General features: G+C 38.8%; 1 protein-coding gene across 4 annotated transcripts in view; it reads left to right on the top strand.

Annotated features, from left to right (window-relative positions):
* LOC6596472 (protein sickie) overlaps window positions 1-27,639 on the top strand; it is a 215,444-nt gene that overhangs the window by 65,012 nt on the left and 122,793 nt on the right. For 2 of the 4 annotated variants that reach the window (XM_026987761.1, XM_026987760.1), the window contains exons 1-2: window positions 6,019-6,093; window positions 10,285-10,455. In XM_026987761.1, coding sequence (XP_026843562.1) covers window positions 6,019-6,093; window positions 10,285-10,455 — 246 coding nt within the window. Of the gene's footprint in view, window positions 1-6,018; window positions 6,094-10,284; window positions 10,456-27,639 lie in introns of those variants that run through there. The other 2 variants (XM_026987762.1, XM_026987758.1) reach the window with 1 other exon arrangement.

Raw genomic sequence — 27,639 nt, 5'->3', positions numbered from 1 at the left:
CCTTCAAAATGTGTTGCCGCATTATTAATTGAAAACATAATTAAAAATTGTTTTCTGCCTGCAAGTTTTCTCCCTTTTTTTGTGGGGTCAAAAAGCTGTTTGCCATTTGGGCTATTTTCAAAATTGAATTTTCAGGGTTTTCACAGGGTTTTAGGAGGTTTTTTACTGATGTTTTTAATGTGAAATTTTCGGTGAAATTTGAGAGGTCTTTGGGGCTTTTGTTGTGTGCTATTTATAGATGGTGTTCATATCGATTTGGGGTCTCGGTTTCCCCAGAGGCTTACTGCAATTGTTTTGCACACTCCATGAGCCGTGCGCCCGATCTCGCTCTCTCTTTCGGGGTCGTCACATCTGTGTTCAATGGCCCATATATCCCATTGACTTTGCCGCAGATGCGATGCCTAGTCCTCGTCGTCCTGCTGGTCATCGTGTGTGTATATACTGCGGTTGACTGTGGCGCGGTCACTCCCTGCCTGTGGTGCTTCCTCCCTCTATGGCTGCTGCTGCTGCCCCTGCTCCTCCTGCTGCTGCTTCTCCCCTGCTTCCTCCTGCTCCCAAGTGGTCCCCTTTCTGTGGTCAACCATTCAGTGAGCCTTCTATACGGCTCTCTCTCTCGATGGCCATGTTTTTCTTTTCCACATTTTATGCAAAATTAGGCAAGCAATTGATGCGTTCAGCAATTAGTTGAATGTTTTTATAAGCCAATGGCTTACATAAAGCAGCCACTAGGCAGGTAAATGGGAGGGAAAATGACCAGGAAAATGTGTCATTAGGGGAAAGACCTACTCTTGGTCAATGTGTGAATGGTTAAGATATTAACGATATGTTAAAGGGGGACTCACATTCATGCTACTTTGGCTACTTTCAATATTTTAGTCACTGATTCAGTGTATAAAAAGATTCTAGTAGAAGAAATACTATTTTTAAAGTGATTTCTCTCAAGAGCAATCGTTTATCAGAATCAGTATATGGACCTAGATACTATCTAATCGTTGCATCGTTTATCCCATATTTCAATTTACGTTTCTCCCACATGGGACATCCTTTTGCCTCTCAGTTTTCGCCATATAACATTTGACCCCCGATAAAAGGACCCCCGTGCATCGCTAATTCGGGCACTTAGCCTCGCCTCAGCTGTGGGGCCCCACCAAGGACCCACTGCCATATCCAATTGCCATAAAAGTGCTGCCGGCACTTCCGCATACAGCAAAAAAAAAGGCCAAAAGTTTGGTCGAAACTTGTGGGGTGATATATATTTTTGTGTATTTTTTTTTTGTCTGTTTTTCTTTTTTTCCTGAAAAGTTTTTCCTTTTATTTGTGGCATCTTTTAGTTGATGAGTCGTTGGGGGTTGGCTCCAACAACTGGGTCGCATATACATTTTTGATGAGCTGTCATTATTAAATGCCCCTCCCACTCCCCCTCCCCATCCCTGCGGAAAAGCTAAACGAAGGGGCGGGAACTTTCTTCGTTGTTCCGCCTAGAAATATATTTATATATTCAATATTATTTATGTGACAGATGACACGACAGAATACAGTCGCAAACTTTTACTTTTCCTCCTCCTAGGACTTTGGTTTTCTTTTTCCGCTTATCAGCAGAAATTATTTACGACAAAAACTTGCATTATTTATTCGGCATTGTCTTTGGTCTGGTTTTCCTTTATTTTGCCTTGAGTTTCGGTCTAGTTTTTCCTCCCATTGATATTAATTGTGTCACAGTAAATTTTTGGCAATTAGGGAATGAAAAGCCGAAAATAATAATAACAACAGTTTCTGACATTCGATTGTTAGACCCAGAGCCACTTTCAGTTCTACGCGTGGGCTTCTCCTATAATCATTTCATTCACTCACGACACACCTACGCACACACGCCTCCAAGAGGGGGGTGGTTGTCTGATCGCAGAAGGGGTTGAAGGGGTATTTTGCTGGCGCAGACAAGGGTCTAGTTTATTGGCCTTTAGATGCGATAAAGTGTGGTGGGAAATGGGTCGTTGGTAGAGGTCTTAGCAGATATTTTTATTGGGCTTTAAGTGAGTCTTTTATGAAATATGAATATAAAGAAACAATAAGAAAGAGGAGAAGCTCTCATAAAGATTAATGAAAATATTACATACTTTTGTTCAGAAATACAAACATTTGCACATGATTTGCTATCATTTTAAAGATTATTATTTGAGTTTCATTAGATATTTTACTTAAAAATAATTGTAGATATTTTTAATACTTTTTGTTTCAATTTAAAATTTGTATCCAAAACTTTAAGGTTCTTATTTTCCTTAAGCTTCATCTGTTTTCCGTTTTCTCGTACACAAAACCAATCCGTTTATGTTCTATAAAAATACTAAAACAACTCAATAAATGTTTTTATAGGCCATTGAAAAAATAGACACACAAACCGTTTATGGACCCTGTTTTCAGTGATTGCAGCAGTCTTTAAAGAGCATTAGACACCAGACAAACTGTATTTATTTATAGTTTTCATTTTAAAGGCAGTTTTATGGCTCGTTTTCAAGCGATTGACCTTTCGCCTTAAATGATGTCATATTTTGTGCACTCATTCCGCCTCCATCTTTTCCGACATTTCAATGATGCTGTCAAGATAGAGATATAGAGAGAGAGAGAGAGAGAGGGAGGGAGAGGAAGAGGTAGAGACTTTTCTTTGATATGAAAACTCAGTTGATTGGGCACATCAACACATCATTTGCCCAATCAGTGGAGTTCCCTTTCCATTTTGTCATCTTTCCTTCCATTTTCCTTTTCTGTGTGGTGTGTCGTGGAAAGGTGTCCAAGATTGTTTTGACATTACTTTCAAATGTCAATCGCCCTGTGATTTGATTTCTTCTTTGAGGCTTTGAGTCGCCTTCTGTCCCCAAATTGAATTTCAGGTGGCACTAGACGGGGGAAGAAGACTTTTCGGGGGCAACTGTTGGGTCAAATATGCGATAAAAGTCGATAATACAATCAAATTTAATGAGGTTAGAGTGAGGAAAGCCAGTCAGCATCTAAGGGTGTGATGCCACCCTAAGCCTCTGCTATGGGCAGTGGGGGATAAATATTTGGGCAGCTCCATTATCAAAGAGGCTGACTGACAACAGGTTGCCATTGGTAATGCCTATCGATTAGGTAGGCCAGGGCAACACATTTTCTGAAATATTCCCAATATTGAGCGATGAATACGAGTAAATACAGTGCGTTTCATAATTGGGAGGCGAATGACGACAGCGAAGAATGATAAGTTTAGACAATTTTCAAAGTAATTGAAATATTATTCATAAATAGACTATAAAAAAGAATTAAATTAAAAAAATAACTGATCATTTCGATATATTTAATCGATAATTATCGGATTAATACTTGCTACAATTCTCGTTAGCATTTGCTAAATGATAAATATTATAGTCGAAAAGTATCGATAATTATTTATTATATCTAAAATTAATTAATATTTCATATAATTATAATTATAGAAAATGTACAAAAAATATAAAATAATATATACAAAAAATCCGTCGGCTTTTGTATTATATTTCTTGCGATAATCGATAGTTATCGAACTTATATAATAACCGATAAATATTAAATGATTCATAAAATTTGAGTCTGTTCTGGACCGAAACTGCAGGATACGAATTCTATCGATAATTATTTAAGTCAATTTTTTTAAGGAGGCCCTCCATAATACAATACACATATAATATTATGCCTCCCCATTTCACACCTCCCCATCTTAATGTCAATGAAACGCACTGTCCAAAGAGTATGCTACATATACGATTATTATTATTGTTCATTCTGAGCAGCTTACACACCTGACTACGCTTTGGAGAGAGAGAGATAGAGAGAGAGGTAGAGCTTTGCGCACTCGAATCCTTAAAGCAGCTTAAAGCCGACTGCTAACCGTTAACTGGGAGATGAACTCAACGAGCGAGCACGTACGCTGCCGCAAAGACAGAGAGGCAGACTGACAGACAGCCAGACAGACACCACAGACACATCGATGGAGTTATTTAACAGCCAACGGCAGACAATATTTACAGGCATTCGATTTAACATAAATTTTGAGGAGTAACACAGAGATACCCTCCCCTACCCGCCCGTTGCTGGCTCTCTCGGCCATGAATGTGGCATGTGGCATGCAAATTCCAATAAACTAAAGTACCCAAAAGTCGCGACATCTTTTTTGATAAAGAACAGAAACAGAACACTGGCTCCCCCCTGAGGTCCTTTATTTTTCCTGTTCTCCTGTTTCTTTTTTGTTTTTGCACATTTTTCTGACAAGCTATAAAATTTTTATCAGCATTACTTTTATTTTTGTGACATTTCCACTGACATTTTCCACGAAGCGAAACGAAACGACTGAAGAAGGGAAAATGTAAGGTAAAAAGTGCTCCTCGAGGCAAAAACGCTACCTCCCTCGGAAAAGTGGCTACCCTCCACCCGAATGACATTCCCCCATTTAAGATAAGGGCGTGGCTGAGACATAGAGTCCGGGTTTTCCAGGGGGTTTGCCCCTTTTTTTCATTTGGTAAATGGGGGCTCCTGTTTTGACCTTTTTCGTACTCGCCTCCCGCACGAAAATTGATTTCCTGAACGATTTGTCAACCCCTTGTCCCCTTGCCCCAACGAAAACTAGAAAATTTACCAGGCTAACAAAATTGTTTGGCCAACAGCAAAATATTCTCTAAACGGATTCTGAATTGTCGCTGACAAGGGTGTCGGACGTTGGCTCCAATTATGCATAAGCTCTCGCCCTCGGAAAATCACCCGAAAAACCCATTTCCGTAGAGGTGTTTGTGGCACTTTCCATTTTCAATTAGTTTGCCCAAGTGGGCGTGTGATTTTCAACACGAAAACCTCAGGAAAAAAAGTGGGGGAAATGCAAGAGGAAGCAAGAGAAAGGAGAAAGGAAAGGGTTTCAGAGGACAGGCAAAGCAGGGCTTTGGTAGAGGAGGGTACGGTTTTTGAAAAGGGTGAAAGTGAAAAGACATTGCCTAATGTTTTTTAGTGGGTATTATTATTACCCTCAAGGACCTCTCTCCCTCTATCTGAGTCTCCTCTTCTGGCTGCCCCCATACTGGCCTTCTTCTGGGGTTCATTCTTGTTCCCTGCTGATAAGCTTTAATGTCCTTTCAGCGCCGTGTGGCGTTTCAATAAAACTTTATCATAATTGACATTTTAATGGGGCTTTGCGCGCGCAAAAAATTCTAACAATAATGAAGTAAAGAATACAAAATGTTGGGCTACCGTTGGGACTGTAATTTAAAATTTATGAAAAAGAAAGAGAAGGGAAAGGAGAGGGTTCTGCGGCGGCCCATAAACAGGCGCTGCGGTTGAAAGGTGCATAATGTGTGATAAGTGTACGGGGAGTACTTATCTATAGCGAATGAGTTGGGTTTTTAGATTCTGAAGGGGGTTTGGGATTGAGGCTGGTGTTGGGGGTCTTCTCCCAGGGATTTCTGTGTCTAAACATACCTTCCGAATGGATTATTGTAAAAAATGGGGAACAAAGTGAAGTGAATTTCTTTTGGCTCTTTGAACACCTGGCTTTCGAAAGATATTAATGATACTTTAATTATATCAAGATTTACAAACAAATAAAATCAAAGAGAATATACAAATTATTAAGTTTTTTCAAATTATAATATGTACCAAAGGCCATTTTCATCGTTCTTTTTATGCATCTTTTAATTCCATTAAGTTCTAAAATCTATAAAAGCACCACCCGTTAGTATATATAAAACCTTTTAATGCAAAAAAATGAATGAAAAAGTGTAAAGAAAAGAAAAAATTTGAAGAAAATGTATGAAAAAGTGTATAAAAATGTAAATATCTATAAAGTGTATGAAAAAATATAAGAAAGCAAAGGGAAAACTCCAGAAAATGTATAAAAAAGTGCTTGAAAAAAGGAAAAACTTATCAAGAAAATGTGCGTAAAAGTGTAAACAACGAAAAGGAGATAGAAAAGAAAATTATCAACGCCATCAATCAGGAAAACCCCTTTTCTTGCCTTTAGGAAAAATGTTGGCTCGCTGCGTGAGCTATCAGGGATCCTGCGACAACATCAATGGCATCCTGACGCGCGACTATGCCAAGGTTCGTATGTGAGGGACCAAAAGGAGTTGGCTATAAATTAATTAGTAAACGAAAGAAATGGCAACCTTTTGTCTCTCAACAAAGTTTTATTTGTCGCTTTCAATGAGAAAAAAAAATGGAAAATGCAAGGAAAAGTAGCTATAGAGAATCTTGTTGCATATTCCCGTTTGTATGTATGCTACAGACAGGACACACAGCGGAGTCTCTCTGTGATGCGAGTGGCATATCTACTCGTATTGTAAGCCATGGCCAGAAAGACTTGCCACAGTGACACTGACATTTGCACTTTTGCCCGCCCGCACGGTTATTTTCCAGTAACAAGTTTTTCAGTTTATTGTCCGAAAGCCCAGAGCCAAAGCCAATGCCAAAGCCAAAGCCAAATCCTGAGCCTAAAGCAGAAAAAGAAAAACAAGCGAAAACCAAAAGGAAATCAAAGGCAAGGGCAATAATAGTACACCAAAGAAGATGTTAGAGTCGACTGAGGAATACCTCTAATGCAGATTTCTAGAATATATCGGCAGAGTCTGTGGGAGAAAAGGAATAATAATTAATAAATGCAGAGGTTTCCCAAAGAATTTTCCTGGAATTTCTTTTAGAAATTCTTGGAATTTATGATAATTGGTAGGACTTCTGCCTCTGATCATAATAATTTTTGATATTTGGTTGGACAATGGCAATATGTATTAAATCAGTAAAAAGGAGCCTCTTATCTTTGAAACTGTAGAAAATACAATATTTGAAAGATCTTTGGTGCTAAATTCTAAAATAAATAGTGAATATAAATTGGAATCTTTTTCCTGGCGGATTTAATATATAAGTGTCTGTTGTGATAGAATATACTTCATGCTGTTGTTTTTATACCCGATACTCAAAATGAATATTGGGGTATATTAGATTTGTGGTAAAAGTGGATGTGTGTAACGTCCAGAAGGAATCGTTTCCGACCCTATAAAGTATATATATTCTTGATCAGCATCAATAGCCGAGTCGATTGAGCCCTGTCTGTCTGTCCGTCCGTCCGTCTGTCCGTCTGTCCGTCTGTCCGTCCCCTTCAGCGCCTAATGCTCAAAGACTATAAGAGCTAGAGCAACGATGTTTTGGATCCAGACTTCTGTGATATGTCACTGCTCCAAAAATATTTCAAAACTTTGCCCCGCCCACTTCCGCCCCCACAAAGGGCGAAAATCTGTGGCATCCACAATTTCGACGATACGAGAAAACTAAAAACGCAGAATCGTAGAAGATGACTATATCTTCTAGAGTGCAAAATCTGAACCAGATCGTATAATTATTACAGCCAGAATCACGAAAACAATTTCACTCTTTCTCGCTCTGTCTCACTCTAACACACAGGTTTCATGGTCGGTTTTGCCAATTGCAAAATATGAGTTCAAGGATCTCAGAACCTATAAAAGCCAGAGCAACCAAATTTGGTATCCACACTCCTGTGATATCGGACCTTGACCGTTTCCTGTCCAAATTTCGCCACACCCCCTTCCGCCCCCGCAAAGGACGAAAATCTGAGGCAACCACAAATCTCAGAGACTATTAAGGCTAGAGTAACCAAATTTGGTGCACACACTCCTTTAAGATGTCACTATAAAACGTATATCTCAGAATTTCGCCCCACCCCCATCCGCCCCCACAAAGGACGAAAATCTGTTGCACCCACAATATTGCAGATTTGAGAAAACTAAAAACGCAGAATCATAGATAATGACCATATCTATTAGATTGCTGAATCTGGATCAGATCAGACCATTTTTTTAGCCAAAAGGAACAAATCAATTTGCAGTGGCTACGCAGCGCCCGACGTCACGCTCAGACTGATTTTCTGTCTCTCTCGCACGCACTCTTTGTCGTGTCGTTAAATATTAGCGGCGTCTGCCGGAGGAGAGCCATACTGACTTAGTATCGGGTATAACCTTAGAGTTGCGGTGTCCGCAGCAACTCACAACGTTCCCCCTCGTTTTTTACTAGTAATTATTACACGATCGTAATAAATTTCGTTGTTTAGGCATATAATATCATAATATATAAAACCAATCAAAAAAAGCCCCATATCTTTCAAATTGTAGATGCCACAGACTATTCTTTATTTGAAAAATAGGAGAACAATTTTGATTCTGCAGTGAAATCGTTAAAGATTCTACTTTAAAAAATCTACTTCTAGATGTATCATATATTCAACCTTAAAAAATATTCATCCATGAATACAACAATCCCTATAAACCCTTAAACTATAAGGTACTCAAAAAAAAAACTTGCATAAGCAAACTTTTCAGGACTTTTCATCCAGGGGCAAGTCCATTGTTGTGTGTTGTGCCTGTCCTGTTACCCGTGTGTCCTGTGTGTGGCCTCCCTTTGAGATGTAAAGCCAGCTCGTAACTTGGTGTGTGGCAACAACAAAATGGAATATGGCTAAACAGTAGAGGGCCCCGGAAGGGAACATAAGGGAATATGGGCTCTAAACAGAGGGACAAAAGCCAGACAAAACAGTGGAAAGAAGCCCCGGAAAGGGGAGTAAGAGTCAGAGATAGAGATAGAGAGAACCGACTCTGAAGGCTGGCAAAAGATAGCAAAAGTACAATGCAAGAAAGATATTTTTATTGCCAAAGCAAAGGCCAAACAAAATGTGTCGCCTGCATATGCAGAAGGAGGCAGACGGCCGTGCACAGAGTAAGTAATAGGAAGATGAGTGCCACACTAGGATTACCATTGGGGGGCATGTGGCAAAGGACATGTGGCATAATAAAAACTATGTAAGGATGTGCCTAACGATGTGAGGGGCCAGCAAATGTCTGGGAAAGCTAATAATGCCCCGAGACCAGGGACCCGAGACCCGAGACCGAAACAAAAAGGAAAGTTCAAATACCCTAAAGGATCAGGGAAAGGTGGAAAAGCAAGAACGAGGCAAAAAACAATAGAAAGTGCCAAAGAAATGTTTTCTTTTTAGAGTTTAGCATTTCTTATTGGCTGTCTGGTTCTAGAACTTTGCGGGAAAAGTGTATATTGTAGTTTTCAAAGAGGGAAAAAGGCAAGAAAAACTTGTTAGACTTTGAATTATTGTTGCCGTTTACTTAAGTCCTTTAATAGGATTTATTTATTTACAACTTTTGCTTAAAAATTAATTTATTTTGTTTTGAAATATCGAAAATATATCTAGATATTTTAAATATATTTTTTAAAAGAAAATTAAGCTCTCATATAATTTAAATATATTATTGTATAATTTTAGAGTAATTTCCTACAGAATTTGTAGGTCCATATAATTATTTTCTATTTATCTGTAACATAATGCCTTACAAAATCCATATACCCTTAGTATCTGACGGATAACTCATCTGGCTCATCTGACATTAAATCACAGAAGTCCTAGCCCATAATAATTACATATATATCTAATAAAAATGTTGCAAGGCAAGCAAATAAAGTTAGGGCCAAAGAAAAACAAGCAGGGCTGTCTAGCCGGTTCTTTTAACACCCTTTACTAAAAGAAATTTGGTCTACTGTCTCATTAAAATAGCAGGAAGGTCCCTTCACGACACTCTGCACTTCTAAGTGTTCAGTTTTTAAATTGCCATATACTCAGATTTTTGTGTCGATGGAGCGTTCCACCGCTTTTCTATGGAACTCATGATTATTCCTTAAAGGGTATTAATATGAAAGACATATCCGAAAACAGAAGGAAACTGAATCAAATATATAAATGTAATAGAGAGAGAGATGGAAAAGATATGGCCAATGCACACACACACACAGAAAACATATAAAAAGGATTCGTGTTGCCACAGATTTTCTTAACGACCTCTCGACAAGACTCCTCTGTCTTCCTTCTCCTCCTCTTGGGGGAGGCTGTGGATAAATGTCTTCAATTTTAATTTGTTTGCCTATTCCTTGGGTTTCCTTGTGCATGTGTCCCTGTCTCCTCCGCTAGGAGCAGAAGGAACTCCTCTCTTTCCCCAAGAAAAGAAGGAAAATGGCTAATGATTTCCTGATAACCCAAAAATCTGTGTGCAAAAGAGATTGCAACGTTGTGTGTGGTGCATCTACATCCGATGGGACAGCTGTGCGGAAGTACATTCTCTCGTATCTGCATGGCCCTTAATTACAGCCTGAATTTCCCATTAGACTGTCATTTAGTCGCCATTTATATTCATATATACTAATACACGTTTCCCCTCTTTGCAGATCTACACGGACTGGGCCAACTATTATCTGGAGCGTGCCAAATCAAAAAGAAAAGTCACAGATCTCTCTGCAGACTGTCGCGATGGGCTGCTGCTGGCGGAGGTTATTGAGGCTGTTACCAGCTTCAAGGTGCCCGATTTGGTCAAGAAGCCAAAGAGTCAACAGCAAATGGTAGGTGGAGAAGATTTTTCTAACAATCTAACAATAGAATTTATTGAATTTTCTGCCTTTAAATGCCCCAGACCAGAAACCACATTAAATGTAGAGGAAATTTTTAAAGTTTTTATAGGGAAATTTAATTAAAAAATTTTTTAAATGAATGTACGAAGGCTTTTTATAAATTAAACAAAAATGTTGGATGCTGAACCATAAAAATCATTGCATGTAGCGAAAATTTAATAGTTTATAGATGGAAATTGTTTAAAAATACGTAGGAAGAATCGTATATTAAACTAAGAAATTTAAGGAATTGAAGAAAGGTTATTTATAACATAAAAAAAAGAACCGTTCAACAGATGACTTCAAATTCAGTGCAAATTTACAACTTTTTGTAAGGAGATTGCATTTAAAAATTGTTAAAAATTATGTTATGAAATTTAAATGCATCCCTATGCCCTTTTAAAATCGATTTTATTTCTTAAAGAGCCATTTTGGAGTTTTTGTTTTAAAGTAACAAACCTTTTGCTTACTTAAACCTTAATTTAAATGGTTTTTAGTGCTAGAATTAATTTTCCCCAACAGTTTTTACCTGCAATCAATAGTCCGTCTAGAAGGTTTCCCATTCGATTAACTCGTTTTTGATTAATTCAAATTAAAAAAAGGCTTCACAAAAGGCTTCCACTGCCTAAAGGAATACTCCTGCCACACCTCGTACTGCCACTGCGACGATGACTGGCACTGGGACTAGCAATGGAAGTCCTTTGGCTTTTGCCTCATCAAAATACGTGAAAAAATCCTAAACGCCAGTGAATTTCGCCTGCACAGAAAAGCCGTATCCCATGAGTCATTCTACCATTTTTTTGCGTTAATTGTTTTTTGAATGACAAAAACAAAGTAGGAAGAAAAGCACACACAGAAAACCCGCTGCCGTACCGCTGCCTGGGCCTGGGCATATGCAAATGCCGTGGCATCAACGTGAAAATATTTCCCGCACACACACTCACGTTTCGAGTGTGGTGTGGCATGACAGAGGGAAGGGGCGTGTGGCATGCATTTGAAAGGTGGATACGTCATCTATCCATGGATGACAAAACTTTTTTTGCACCGAACTTCAGGGAAATTCAGTTACGGGAGTTGGAAAATGATGATTTCCGCCGCACTAAGCAATTTCGGGTGGACAGGTGGCAGGCAGGTGGGCGGGCAGACAGTCCTGCAACTGCCACATGGACTCTGCCACAGCATCTGCCTCTCGGGTCTCTGATTGAATTTAGATGAGGATTCGGATGCTGCTGTGGCTGCGGCTACGGATGATGATGATTTTCGAGAGCTGCAGCCAGTTGTTGCACTTCATTGCATTTATGAAATTAAAATTAAAAAGTTTTCCCTCCCATTCGGGGAGATATTTTCCCTAGAAAAGAGGCGGCGGGAAAGCTAGAAAGTGGGTAAAATTTTCGTCTACCTTTTCTTCGTGTGCAGTTTTTCTTTTAGCTCGCGCCGTCTGCTACGTGATGGGATTTCCCAAAATGTTTTCCTTCTCTCTAGGAGGCTCGCTTTGGCAGTTTTTAGAATGGTGCTCCTAAATAAGGTTCTGCGCCAAGGCTAAGGGTACGTCTAAGGAATGTTTTTACGAGTACCTTTAGAGAGGGTATTGTCGGTTTGGGATGATTTCTGCTACTAAACGATGGCAGATGGATGGGCATAAGGCCTTCTTTTTTTCTACTTATATTCTGCAAATGACTTGTAAAATTCAGGAAGGAACTACCATATCGTATAGTTTTCATATGGAGAACGTTTGAATAAAATTACAAATCTATTCGTTGTTAAAAAAACCATCTTAATTTGCAAGGTTTCTCAACCCGATACTGGCTATTGTTTTTCATATGTAAAAAACGATCAATATCCGATTACTAATCTGATAGTTAGGATAGTTATAATAGTTGCTTTCGTAAAGATTTTGGAGCAATTTTAAACACAGTTGGAACATTATATCCAAGATCTTTCATAGATACAATCTTTAATAATTAAGTCATTTTTTGTTATAACTTTTTTATTTCTAAAGATTTTTCCACTAAATTGTATAAACTGTAGTTTTCTGTGTGTTTCGAACTATTTACCAAATTTAATTCAAAATTTATGAGTGTATGGAAGAATCGATAGAGAGTAGTATAATTAAAAGATATTTCCACGAAGGCTTTGAATATGTAATCTTATATGTTTTTCTATCCACTCAACAAATTGTATCCAGATCGTATGTGAGTATCCCAAATTTCTCTTAAAGGAAAGAGATGTAAGGGTATCTGAATGTTCTTCACCCAATTTTAGCTTTCCTTTTTCGGTTTCCTTTGCTCTAAGCTGAATCTGCGGCAAGTTCATTGCCGAAATATAGAAAAACCCCAAAGAGAGGGAGAGAGAGAGAGAGAGACAGAGAGAGAGTGGAGGGTCCATGAAATAAAAATTTATTTCAACTTTGTCAGTTTTTGGTTTAGTTGACGTTTTGCATATTAAATAGAAACAGAGAGAAGGAGGAGCTCTCTCTTTGAAAGAGAGGCAGAGACAACAGAAAGAGAGGCACTGACACACAGAGAAAGAGAGAGACAGAGACGACCATCGAAAGACAACAAATGAAATCGCAATAGACAAAAAAAGAAGAGTCTTTTGAGAAAATGATAAGCTCAGCTAAACGTGCACCCGTTGTGTGGCACGTGATGCAGCAGCAATGAAAAATATCTAAAAACAAAAAAAGGGAAAACAGAACCGAAAATAGCGGCGGAAAAGAGCTGACAAATTGCCAAACGAACTGTGGGCGTGGCAGTGTCGCGTTGACGTATGTGACATGGGCGCCAAATTGGGTTTATCCTTGGCCCGGCTGCACCAAGGAGGAGTCAGTGCAACATTTCTATATGTCATTGAGGCAGGGAGTAACAGTCGGAAGAGATTCAGGAGCAGTAGCAGGCCCCGCAGGAGATCCCTGCTACTAACAAACTCAATTTGCCAATTTGCTCAGAAATAAATATATCGAAATAAAAAAAAATAGGAATAGAAAACGGAAAATAAAGGAACTGAGGTGCTCCTCTAAATTAGTTGGTAGCATGCGAAAAATTGTTTGTATTTCTGTCTGGCGTATGGGAGCCCCCATATTCCCCATCTCATGAATGCATCAGGAGCTTTTTTGTATGGAATAAACGTTTGAAAATATGCAAATATCTGCCGGCATGGAATTGTCTGTTTATTCAAAAATAATATTTTTCCCAATCGAAATTTTTTAGAATTTTCAGTGAATTTTAGCGAAGTTTCAATCCGTAAATTTGCTTCTTTGTTTTCCATGCGTATTGTGTTTCATTCTTTAAATTAAATCTACCCAAAAAGCAATTTTTTTTTTAATTTATACAAATATAAACATGATACATAAAATAAAAAATAATTATACATACAAATAAATTATAAATATAAATATCACTTGTAGGATTCTTGATTCGTTTGGTATTAGTTCTTTTTACCTAATTGTTTTGTCTTCTATTACATATGTGCATATATTCTATAACTTCTCGGTGAAAGACCGACCCAGAACCTTCTTAATATTTCCTTGAATACATATATTGCATGTAGGGCGACTCTTATGGTTCTATCATACCCTCTTTTATGTATATTTACCCCCTAAGGAACTCATCATGCTCTAAAGCTAATTGTAGACCCTTTCTAGAACCAATTTTGATGTGTGCTTCTTTTTTTTTTACTAATTTTTATAGTAGCTCCTATTATTATATCTACTTACTTTCCTTCCAAAGTATCTTTTTTAACATGTAACTTTTTTTGTAAACCTTTATCTTTCGTTAAAGCCCTTCCTATCCCTTGATTGCCTGCTCACAAAATACCACCAATAAAACCGCCTCCAATAAAACCCTCTCCAGTGGTGCCTCTCCATCGTTTTTCATTCCTTCAAATACCCCCGCGGTAGCAGCTCTAGAGTACTCCATCTACTACTCGTATCTCAGTAGAAACCCTTCGAGAAGCACCTTCTAATACCCCATTTCAATAGATACCTTTCATAGCCAGTGGAAGCCCCTCCGACCCTGCATTCCTCATTCATATCCTGTGCTTCTCTCATAACAATGCCCATATTCCATGCCGCTTTTCCCCCCTAGCGCTCGCTGCAGTTCGTGTTTTTCCATTTTCCATTCAAAGCAAACAAACAAAAGCATTTGAACAATTTTTCCATTTTCCTGGCTGCCCTCCCATTTGTTTTTCATATTTGCATGACGAAATGAAAAATCAACGCTTCAGCCGAGACACGAACCCACCAAAAAACAAGGGAAGAAAGGAAGGAAACCCTAGGGATGGAATGCCTGCGATAGAATGTGTGGCAGGACAGCCCAGAAACATTTGCAGAAATTCAATCAAAAAACAAATAACACGACGGACGGTGTAGTGGAGAGGAGAGTGTGGCCGCCATTAAGTGGAGTGTTGGAATAAAGTAAATTTTATCAACTTTTAAATCAAATATTAAACTTTAGCCCAAGGTTTTTCCTTTACCCAGGATGAAGGCTTTTTCTTTTCTTCACTTACGAAAAGTTTGTAATAAAGTTTTTCTTAGTCTCTCGCTTCTTTTTTGCACCAATGCAAACTCTTTACATGAGGGTTTTTCTTGGTTTTTCCCTTACTGGTTTTTCTCCACTGGTTTTGGGTTTTTCTCTCTCTCTGTCGACTGCAACACGTAGTGCACATTTTTTTTGGTGTGCGACTTTCTGCAACGTTTTTCTAATGAGTGACGACGACACGAGAGGCAGGCAGCCGGCAGTAGTAGTACGTTCTGTGGGCGGGAGGTGGTTCTAGTCAAATGTGGGCACGGAAAAAACCGAGAAAAGTAAAATGAAAACTCTTGAAAAATCAGCGAAACGTAAAAGTGTTCAAAGTCAACTTTGGCGTCGACACAAGTGCCACACCAGAACCAGGAAAAACCTCCAACATAGGAGGCACAGTCACAGCAAAAAAAGTCCACCCAGAAGCCAGTAAAAACTCCACAGAAACCAAAGTCGAAGTCGTTGAAAAAAACCAAATTAAAGACCAAAACATACACCAAATTGACTTTAAGAGAGTTCTGTGGGAGAACTGCATGAAAGGGCTGCCATTTTCTGGTAAAAGTTTAATCAAAAAATTGAACATCCTTAGAGTTTTGTCAACTCTGAAGGAGAGAAGGACAGTTTAGGTTTCCAAAGGCCTAAGATTTCAATACGAGTCCTACTGGGATAGAGCTATAGTGGTTGAGATAGAGAGAGGGGTACGAGTCTCACTAGGAGAGGGGATTGAGCGAAAGACAGAACGGTGATAAGTTCTAGTTGAGTACATGACGGATACGAAAATATCACCCTAAAACGCTAAGCCACACTGGTTAAGAGTAAGCGGAAGATAGAAGAGAGGTCTCAGATGAAGGATTAAGCCAAAAGATCCCAAAGCCGAAGTCTCACAAGGATAGAGGTAGCGATTGAAAGAGCCAGAAAGAGAGGGGCCACACTGGAAAAAAGAAAAGAAAGAGAGAGAGCGAGTGCTTGATTCGATTTGAAGGAAACCAACCTGTGGAATTAAATTTCATTCAAATAAAAGATCCCAAAAAACAATTAAACGTTTATTTATAATCATTTTGATCGACGCGAGTCTCACTAGGACAGAGTGAGAAAGAGAGGCAGTATCACTATCTTTGAGTATGCAGAAATCTTCTCTGAATACTTTCGAATATTTTAAATACCCAAAGTCCTTTCCTTAAAGCCTCTCTCTGCCATACAGATCCAGACCGAGTCATTGTCATAACAAAAGGCGAAAATTTGTGCAAATTTACTCGAAAATGAATTTTACTACGGCACTAATTTGATTTCCACTTGGAAGGAAATCGTAAACAAAGGAAAGCTACATGTGGAGGGAAAGTCAAGCCGAACGCCAGGCCCAAAAGGTAAAATGGCAAAATGGGCAAAAGCGTACCACTCTCAGGGTCTGCAGCTGCAGAGATTTTCCCAATCAAATATGTAAATAACGTTGGACACCAGTGTGTGCGTCGTGTGTGGATGTGTCTTAAAGGGAAATTAAATCAAAATAAGCACATGCCTCGTGTGTCTTATATAATTGCCTGTCTTTTTGGCTTCGTCCTTTTCGGTCCTGCTGCTGGGTCTCGTGTCTGCTGTCTTTTGCAGGACACTGCCTTTTGTAGCCAATTTTCAATGGATTTTCAATGGATTTTCCCCCTCGATTGGGGGGTTTTCCTCTGTCATAAGCTGTTTTTGCTTCAGTTATTAGCAGAAGACAAACATCCAACCCGTAAACATCCATACAGCCCAATTATTATGTAATTAAACTAAAACAATAGCACGATTTAATGCGCTTCAATGATTTGTATGCATACACGTACACACATAAATAAGTATGTATGTGCTGTATATCCTCTTTTCTAAGGAGCAAAGTCCTTCCCATGTTGTTCTGCATAAATGCCCAGATTGAAGTGCAGTGAAAAGAACGTAGGAAATGGTTGTTTGTGGGGGCGTTTTCCTTTTGGGGTCTTAAGCAGATTTAAGTGCTTAAAAGGTTGAGTAAATAATACTATGGAAATTTGCCTTTGGGGATGCAAATTGATGGATGGAAAAACTACAGAAAATTTACAGAAATTAGAGAAATTTAAATTGCAAAGCCAAAAATTGGTGGGGAATACTTTAGTTCATATTAAAGTTATATTTGCTTTTACTTTTGAAGGAACAAATTTTCTAAGCAAAGTTAGAAACTCCATTCGATTGATATAAAACATTTGTAAGGGATTATTGAACAGAAAGAATTATAATTGTAGAAATAAAATTCAAGAATTTATTCATTACTTAATGTGTTTGTTGTAATGTATCTCGAATCTGTGGATTCTTCAATAGAAATCCATACAAATTATGATCAGTAACATTTCATTCAAAAATAATCTGAAAATCAAAAGTTCTACCGAAAGAAATATCTATTAAAAAGATTTAGATTTATCTATCGATATGAATATCTTATTGAATAACAATATTATTAGCTATAAAAATCAAGTGGAAATCGAAGATTCTTAATGATTTTTTAATAGAAAATATTATTTTCGTTAAAATAGCTAATATTGATGCAGAAAATGATGCGAATAATATTTATATCCCGGAAATAATCCAATACACGCACTTTCTTATATTTTCTTCAAAAAGTTTTCCCAATTTTCGAGCAGATTTCTATCTTTTTTGCGACCAATATTTCTTTTTATATTCATCCAGCTTTTTTCCTTAGTGGAATTTTCTTTTGTTTGTCTACAATTTCCATTCAAAAATTGTACTAATGATTTTGAACAATCCACATCACTGCCTTAATATTTCTCTCTACAGATTTTTCTCCCATTTTCAGAGTTTTCCCTCCTGAATTTTGTACAAATTTCAGCTCTCGTTCGTGCCTCAAGTGGTTGCACATTGAAACCCACTTAAGCTACGAGTAAATGCAAATGCATATAAAAAATATCCTCCTTTCGTTGGCTTTCTAGCTTTCTCTTCTCCACAACTCTCCTCTCTTTTCTCCCTCTTCTCCGTTCTCTTCACCTGTCAGCCATTTTCCAATGTTCAATGGGGAAAAGCTTACGTTTGCTTTATCTAAAATGAAATCTGCTTAGGTGGCAGGGAAAATGGGCGGAAAGCCCCGCCTCATGTGCCGCATTCTGGCCCATTCTCTGCCACATTCTCTGCCCCATTCCCCTTTCGATGTGGGCTTATGTGCATTACCCATAGAAGGAATGCAGAGCGGGCGGCTGGGGGCATGCAGCATCTGGCAGCATCTCGAATTGAAGTTCATTAATGCATAAGACTTTGATTTATTTTTAGGGAAATTTCCCAAACCCATTTCCACCTTTCATTCTTCTGACTCTTCTGGCAGCCGTTTTCCATGTTTTCTTCTGCTTCAAATCTCCTCCTTCAGCTCTCATTTTCCTGCTTCATTCATCCACCGCGTGCCTCGCATTTTGTTGCCTCATGTTTTCCCTCCTGTATTTCTTTTATTTCTTCATGTTTTCCCTGCTGTAAACAATGCATAGTTTTTATCGCTTCATTAAAGTTTTACAAGCCCAGAATGCAAAGCTTTTTCTTCTGCTCTAAATATTCGAATTCTGTAAATTTAGTCGATATTTTTGTTGCACAATCGTTCGGCAACAAAAGACAAGGTTTTTCTCTTTTTTTCCGAAACAAAAGAGGCAACGTTTACGGTCTAAAGTTTAAACAAATGAAAAAAAAAATAAAAACTGTTGCCACACGTTTTTTTGTTTTGTTTTGTGTGAAAGAAAAAACTTTTGTAACCACAAATCAGGCGGTAAAAACTTCCTGGGAGGCCGATACCCAACCGATGGCAAGAAAGGCCCATGGCTCCTCCGTTTTGCACGTGCAGCAGCCATAAATTCCCGGGCACAAATTAAGTTGTGGCACAAGGAAAGCGGCAGCGCAGAAAGAGGAGGCAGAAGACGGAGGAGGAGGCAATAGTAGGAGGTAGGAGGTGCTGCAACAGCAAGTGTGCCCTGTCCAGGCAGCCAATCAATGGATGCTGCTGCTGCGCCTTCTGTTGCATAAATTAGTCGCTGCCGCCGCGTGGCACGTGATCCCCAGAGAGAAACACAGAGAAACTTTCAAGTACAGTTGTGCCCGTAACCGTGCCGAGCCCCCGCATTAAAGTGGCAGCAGTTCCATTCTTTTCAATTAGAAATATTACCACTCTCGTGTAAGCCCCTGGCCCTAAGCGGCTCTCTCGTATTAGCCGTAAGTTTTCTGTTTGGTCAAATGGTGCAGCAGTGCTGGAGTGGCGGTGTGGGAGGAGTACTTGACGAAAGTTTTGTTTATCATACGCCATGTACGCCGCCACACACAGGACCTTCTCCTTTCCGAGAAGGACCCTCGAAACTGCACTGCCAATGAGGGGATTACGAGTATTTTCTCTTTATTTTGTTTGTTTGTTTTTGTTTTACTTTGAAGTGCACTACACGGAAATGTCGGAGTATATTAACTTTAATGAGTGGAAAGGGGAAAGAGTACTTAAGGGATGTTTAAGGAGAGTTTAATGGCAGTTTAATGCCAATTATTGTATGTATTGTGCAGGAAAGTGAGGAATTTAATGGGGAATTTAATGTATAGTTTTTTGAAAGCAAGTGGTTTTTTATGGTAAACTCGTAATTAATTGCAATACAAATTGTAGAAATATAAGAATATTATTGTATTTATTATTTGTATTTGATATATACAAATTATTGACTTTAGATATATTTTACATAAATTTAAAAAAAGTTCTTTTAAATTCAAGATTTTGATGAAAAACACCGCATGAGAAGATATTGAAAAAAATAATTAATATGTTTAATAAATATTTTTTCTTTCCTGAATATCATATAGAAATATATAAATATTTTATATCAAATCCATATATATATCTCTCTATCCCCTGTCTATATATCCTCTCTAAATCTATATCCTACATTTTATATTCTAGAAAGGATATATGAATATGTATATATACAACTGTGGATATCTGTGGATATCTTTCTGTAAATTTAACCTTTTTTAGGTTTCAGAAACTTAAAAAAACAATTTTTTTTTAATGGAATTTTATTTTAATCGAAATTATTCTTGAAAAGAATAATAATTCCTTTAATTCATTTCTTTACAGAACCAAGTACTGTTTACATGAAAATAGAAAACACATGAAAAAAGATAGACAGGCATTGGGATTCAAAAATTGTTTCCTTGTGGATCATTTGTTTCTTCAGAAATGAAGATTTCCTTGAAAAATTGCACACCTATAAGCTTATTCGTTAGATTCATACCTGAAAGAGTCCGAAAATTCTTACAAGGAAATATATCTACAATTAAAGACAGCCACTAATCTGTTTTTAATCTATTTTATTTCATAATATATCTGTATTATTTTTAAGAGTATTCACCGTCCACCCTTGACGTTTTCCAAAAGGGATTTTCGTGTTTTGTTGTTTTTCAGCTGCTCATTCGTCAAAGTTTTCCTGCTGTGCCAAAGCTTTCTAATTACAAATGTAAATCCCCCTTTCGTTTCGTTTCGTTTGGGGGAACTTTGTTTAGCTTTTCCCCTGCCGCAAAAGGAAAAGGGAGGGGGTGGAAAGTTTGGTCTGGTCTGTCTGTCGTTTGGTGCTTAGCTGTGGTCGGTACTATGATAATTGTCATTGGCTTTGGACCATGGAGCCTGGACCATGGAACATAGAGAGATAACTAGCCAGAGATACACGGATGTATCTGTGGGATGTCGTCTGTGGCCTGTTGCCCGCCTGCTGGGAGGCCAATGGCCATGGGTCTCCTGGTCTCTTGGTTTTCTGTCTGGATTTTTGGCTTTGGCTTTGGGATCTCTGCGGAAGTGTTTCAATTGCTGCTTAAGCCGCTTGAACTTTGGACTGTATCCAAAATGTTGGTCTGGCTGTTGGTGTTGTGTTGAAATACATTTCTATTTTCAGTATTTTTCCGAACCGAAAACTCGTCTTCTGGCAAACGATTCACGCACTTAATTAGACACGGGATGGGTGGATGCTGTTGCTCCTCTAATTGCAGCAGCCCCCAAAACTACTCGACTCGACTTCAAACGCCAGTGGCATGCTGCGACCTCATTTCGTATGTGGCATCTATATTTAGAAGGCAAGATCTCTGTGGTCTAGAGACTTGTACACTTGCCTCAGTCTGTGGCTCTTTTGGGCCACAGGTTTTCGAACCAACGAACCATCCGACTGCATATATCTTTTTCCCGGCTTTATTTTGGAAATTTATGTGAATCGAACTGCCCGTTGACATCGTTTTGTTTTTGGAGGCCACAGAGAAGTTCATTGCAATTTATCATGGGGCCAAAGCCACCCACATGATTTAAGTGTGGCATTGTCCCAGAGCGGGGTCGAGGGGGGTTACAAGGCAATTCACGATCCATGGAACGAATGATCCGTGGAACGACCGGGGGTAACGATCACAGCATGCTGCAATTTTTTGACGATTTTTTGCGATTTTATCGCGGGTACAATGGACTTCAGATAAGGTTGGACAGATCTTTTATGAAAAAGAGTGATCAATGATCAGAGTGAATAAAGAGAGATTGTGGCGCATGAATCAGTGGAGTTAATTATTGGGAACCTTGGTTTAATGATCGTTTAAGATTGTTTTATGAGGAAATTTTAATAGAGATATAAACAATTATTTAAAACAAATTTTATGATCAGTGCAGTTAAAGGAGAAATTTGAAAAAAGATTGCTTTGCAGGATCAGCCGATCATTTGCGCATATTTTGGATAATCATTTATATTTTTTGGGAGGAAGGTTTTTTCATTTACTTAAAAAATATCGGCTTAGAGGATCACGATCAGACGAAAGGTTGATATATCACTGAAAACCTATTTTCTTGAAGAAAGACCACTTTGGAGGATCAGGACTTGGGGACATACAAGCCAAGTCTAGTTAAGAGAGAGACTATCGTTTTGGAGAAGCAGTTGTAGGATAATTTATGACTACTCTCATAGGAGAAAGGAAACCTTATGATAAGTTTGCCAATTCCCACGAAGAAACCAGGGATTTAAAAGATATATAACTCAAAGGAGATACAAGTTGTATTCAAACCTATTACCGACCCGTTACAATTGGATAACTTTTACACGAATATACTCCTTCCTAAAGAGTGTTCTTTCAGACCACCACAGTACTGTAAAATCACTTCTCTTTCGCTTGATATTTTTGGCAGTACAAGATCGTGATCATCATATAGATTTATTGACAGCCACACATTTTGCCATTCCATTCAAATGGCTATGGCTCTCCCGTTGCCGTTTTGCGGTTGTTGTGGTTTGTTGTTTACGAGTTTCTTTAATTGTCTGTGTTCTGTGCGGATTCCGCCTTGTAAATCATAACTGAAACGAACATGGAACCCAACGCCACATCGTGGCCTACTTTCCGAGAGAGGTTCCCCTTCAACGAGTCTTCTGTTCTTGTGTTTTTTAACTGCCTTTTGTTCAGTGCACGTTTTTGCAATTAAAATTTATGAAACTATTGAACTCTGTTGCGGATTTTTTAATGAATGAAACGTACGCCATAGATCCGTTGATGGGTCGTTCGAATGAGTCGAAAGAACAACCAAAACAATCACAAGAATAAAAATAAGAAAAAGATCCATCAAAAGGGGCAGACAATGAGATGCTGTGATGCCTGGGTACCTCTTTGATGACTTATTGAAAATTCCATTTAAAAATTGTTTACTCATTGCAGAGCCGAAGCGATACAGCAGACAATCTGTAGCTCTCTTTCTCGCTCTTACACCCCCACAGCTGTCAAGAAAACAAAAATCAGACATATTTTGAAGAGTTCGGAAATGTGTTTATGTCTGTTGGGGATTGAGAGGAGACAGAGATGGAAACTGTTCCCAAAAACAGTCCATAAATTGTTATGAATGCAACATGTTGCAAAGATATTGGGATTATGAAGTGTACGAGTAGATATTTACACAGTTCTGTTGATTTTGTGGCAGATCCTAATGTCATATACAGAAACTTTAAAAATTCCTTTGAAAGAATGATTTATTTTCTACAAATTTTCCCTTTGAAGGTACAAAATGAGCAGGATATCTTATACTTACTTACTTATTTTAGAACACGTAAAATTTGAAAGAAAAAGATAAATTTTGGGTTTTTCCACTTAAATTATTTAGAAAAAATAAAAATTCTATAATTGATCATTTGTCCATTAACATTCTTTGCAACACTATTTCTTATAAAAAAAAACAAGCTAAATACCGCTAAGTGCTCATCTCCCTTGCCCCTTTAGCATTTTCATGTCTAGCAACAATGCGTACTACATTGTTAGCATCAATCGATTTGCTCGTCTGGCAACAGAATAAACCTGTCTGGCAGCCAAATGGTCAAAAGCAACATGTTGCTTGCAGCCCAGCTGTTGCGATCAGTGCACCAACAAAACACATGATAGCAACAAAAACAAGAAAAAAGCATTAAAAACGAAACAAAAACTCGGCCACAGCAACAAAAACAACACCAAAAGCAGAACAAAGATCAGCAACATCTCAGGCAGCAACAGAAGCGGCAACAATGTTGAGCTGAAAACGAAGTCAAAACCCGAAGTCGAAATGAAGCCGAAGAATCGATGTCACGATCAATACGCTGTTCCTATCTCTTTCTGTCGTGTGGCTTAGATTGTCTTTCGGTTTGTTTGAGTCGGCGCGCCGGCTGCGATTCAGAACCGCCTGTTGCCGCAGTCTCGGCAGTCGGTTTTGGCTGCCTCCAGTAAACGCAAGCAAAACGCGCGCGTTTTTTTAAACGATTAAGCGCGACTTTGATTGAAAAATGCATGAAATTTGAGCCAAAAAAAGGTTTTGGCAAGGAAAAAGCCACAAGTGAAGGCTTCGAAGAGTGACAAGTGGCTTGAGGTATAAAAAGTTGCTAAATAAAGTAACTAAAACAATTCAACGCGCGATTTCGATTGAGAAATTATAAAAATAAGAATAGAAAAAGCTTCTACGCTTCTTTCAAGTGTCTTTACGTACAGAAAACCCCTAAACGCAGTGATCTACAACAATTTCGCCCAGTGTATTTGCTGATTTCATGCAAATTTCTTCGATCATAAAAAGCAAAGAAGCCACAATTTTCGTTCCATTTTGTTTAATTGCGCACTCGGTCGCTCCGTTCGTTGATTGCCTTAAATAAATGTACTGCAAATTCCGCAATAGATTATATCAATTAAAAAATATTCAACAAAATTGTGTATCGTCAAGTGTCTTGCTCCAAATTTTTGCTTTCGAAAAACGAAACGAAAAATCATATAAAAAAGAGAAGAAGAAACCAAACCCCTCGACATATGCAGGTCAAGAGGTAAACCTCAAGTAGCCCACAGAAAACAACAGAAAAAACAACAAATATTTCAAGAGGTAAATGAAAATGTTATGACCCATTGGGTTTTCCCTTTTTTTGGGCCTCTATATTTTGAGATATTTATCAAATTTTTCGAGAAATTAACATCAAATCAACATAAACAATGGAAGTCATAAAAAGGAAGTCAACACACGCATGCCACTGTCACATACGCAGACCCTCGAACTCTCTGCCCCATACCCTGCTTTAGGCCATGGCCAGAACTAATTATCATGACACAACTGTCAAAGGAACGAAGCAGCAGGCTGCCTTTGACACGCCCCTTGTTAGGGCTATCGTCCTCCTATCGGATATTGCCTTTTTTTGTTGGCTGCGCTGCGTGTCCTGTTAGCCACATCACAGTTTTATGACTTTCACTCTTGGCCCGAACCCCGAACCCCGGACCCCGGCCTTTTCCTCGCTCTATTCCTCTTTTGGCCTACACCTTTTCACCTACATTCACATCATCGATTGTGTGCGTGTGTGTGTGTGGCCTTTTGTGGCCTAAGGCGGAGGTTACGTGCCCATATTTTCTAGGGAAAAACACGGGGACCAGCTGTGCAGCGGGAGGACAGCGCGTACAGTGGCGTAGGGTCGCCGCAGGGGGGTACCTGCATTCGTTGTGAATGAGGTTACGAGAGGTGGGTGAGAGGGTAAAAGGTCATTCGGTGGAACAGATTTTGTGGTAAAGCGGAAAGAGGAATAAAGGAGGGAACCTGAATAGATCAATTAGGACGGTAGATTGCTATAGAGATCAATGGATGATAAATTACTAGGAGTGTAGATAGGATCTTTAATTTTAAAGGATTAATTGGGGAGAAAATCGAATAGTTGTTAGAAAGAAAGTACAAATATTGAAAGAACTGGGATTTTTGATGAAAAATGTGCATAAATATGCACAAATAAGGATAAATATTGGGCTTAAATCATAACTCCTGAAGATTGCGGTCGCTAATAGAAGATTTAATCTTTTCTTTGCATTTTCCATCATTTGAAGTTGATCTAAATCGTAGAGAATGACGTTTGCTGTGTGCATAAATCATTTTTATAGACAAATGTGCATAAATTATTCAACATTTTGATTTATTCAAGTCATAAATCAAAAGTTAAGTCATAATTATTCGGTTATTATTCAAAGTAGATGATGATTGAAAGTGGTTTATTTATGCGTATATGTATGTAATTTGAATGCGTGTTTTAAGAAGATTTATATAAAATATAAGATTATTGTTTAAAAGTGTCATAAGCTCTAGTTCCTCGAGCTGCATAAAATATAAATATAAAAAAAACTAATAGTACCTTTGAATGGTTCCGTCTTTGATCAGTCTCAAAACTACTGCCAAAGAAAATATCCATAAGAATCCCCCGCTTGGAATGTTTTATCCACCTACACCCCTGCCATATACCAATCCCCAGACCCCTCACATCATACTCTCCTCTGCTCTCCACTCCTCTGAAATTCATTTCATTTTTATTCCCATTTCTCGATCTATTGTTGGCCCAAGTTTATTGTCATTCTATTACCTCTAACAAACGAGTACGAGAGTATTGTTAAACATCCAATGGCTCCCCCACACACACACACACACCTATTCTTCGCATTGTTGACAATAAAATGCTCTCCATTCTGGCCAACAAATTACATAATTATAGCCACTTTGACCTTTGTTATCGCCGGCTTATTAAATTTCCATGAACCACGAGCCCCAAAAACACTTTGGGTGGCACTAAAAGATTTCGTGCTTAGGCGCCCCCCGCTGTTGGAGCAGAGGGAAACCCAAAAGTCAATGCCTTGGCTATCTGTCAAGATTGGAGCTTCTGGCCAACAGAAACTTTTGGTTTTGGCTAGAGACCGACTAATGAGGTTTTATTTATCAATGACAGAGCGTTGCGATGGTCGGCGATTCATCATTTAAGCCAAAGCTGAAGCCAAAGCCAGCGCCACGAAAGCCACTAAATTGAGCGTTAAATCGAGCTTGACTAGACTGTCGGAAAGAGAGCTTTAACCGTTGGTTAATTTAACAAGATTTAACAGCCAAATAGAGGCTGGGGCGGGGGGTATCATCTTTTTGGCTAAGACTCTGCAACTCGGGTTGTTCCCCCGCGGGCCTCTATGGGCAGGCGGCACAGCTGTCAGCTGTTTTGGTCTAGACAACAGAAATTGGGGGCCTTTTTTTCTGTCGCCAGATAAACCGCAGTGCCAGCCGCCGCCGCCGCCGACTGTTGCAACGGTTTGGACTTACTTTGTGGACTTTGTGCCCCAGAGGTTGCAAGTTTTGTGTCGCTGTTGAAGCTGTTGCCTTGCCGATGATGAGTCATTCTGTGTGTGTGCCTTTTTGGGGTGTGTGCGTCATGTGGCATGACTTGGTGTTCGAGCTCTGAGAAATTGGATTAATTGAGAAGTTCACCGAAAATACTCTACAGATACAGTAAACAAGTGTGCGGCAGCATAAATATATTTAATTATAAAGAAAATTGAGTTAATTAAAGGTTGGAGATTGATGGCGTGTGGGTTTGAAGGTTTGAAAGTCTCTTAAAAGTATTTGTTAACTCAAAGGAGTGCTAATTGTACTCGACTCGGTTCTGGTAATGTTTCTAATCGTAAATGATTCCAAACTCCATAATTTCATTGACTAATTTTCCCCCAAAGACACACAGAGACATCGAATCGCCATTTGTCCACCCCACTGACCCACTCCCAAGTGGGAGACCATTTGCCAATCTCTAATTATAGAAGTCTTTGGGGAGGGGGGTGGAGGAGGGCTCTCCTTCTCCTAATTGGCAGAGACAGAATTTATGGCTACGAAAAACACTTTCCACACCTTTTTGCCACACATGCCACAGAGAGAAATAATTGGGAACAATTGAGCTTCGGGGCAAAATGTTTGCTGTTGCTGTTGCTGTTGCCTCTTGCCTGTTGCCTGTGTGTTCTGTGTGCAAATTGGACAAATGTGTTGCGGAAGTTGTTACCAGAGAAGCAACAACACACACACCGATAGAGAGAAACAAGAGACACAGTTCCGCAACAAGAGAAAGACAGAGAGAGTGGGAGAAAGGTGAGGGAATTCCATTCAAATGCAAGGAAAGACAACTTCTCGTGACATGACATGACCGTGTTTTCGAGCAAGTTTTTTGCCTCTGGCATGGCATTTAATGGCTAAAACTACTGAAAACTTGACAATGTTCAATGCTCAGTGCTCAATGCTCGTCGGGTGATTAGCCAGCTTTTTTTTTCTTCTTGTTTCGGATTTCTCTTTGAGAGAAATTCA

The sequence above is a fragment of the Drosophila persimilis genome, unplaced genomic scaffold, assembly GCF_003286085.1.
Source record: "Drosophila persimilis strain 14011-0111.01,24,50 unplaced genomic scaffold, DperRS2 tig00000124-arrow-pilon, whole genome shotgun sequence".
Classification (NCBI taxonomy): Eukaryota; Metazoa; Arthropoda; class Insecta; order Diptera; family Drosophilidae; genus Drosophila; species Drosophila persimilis.
The sequence above is the reverse complement of the archived record's forward strand: the minus strand, read 5'-3'. Positions and strand labels throughout refer to the sequence as shown.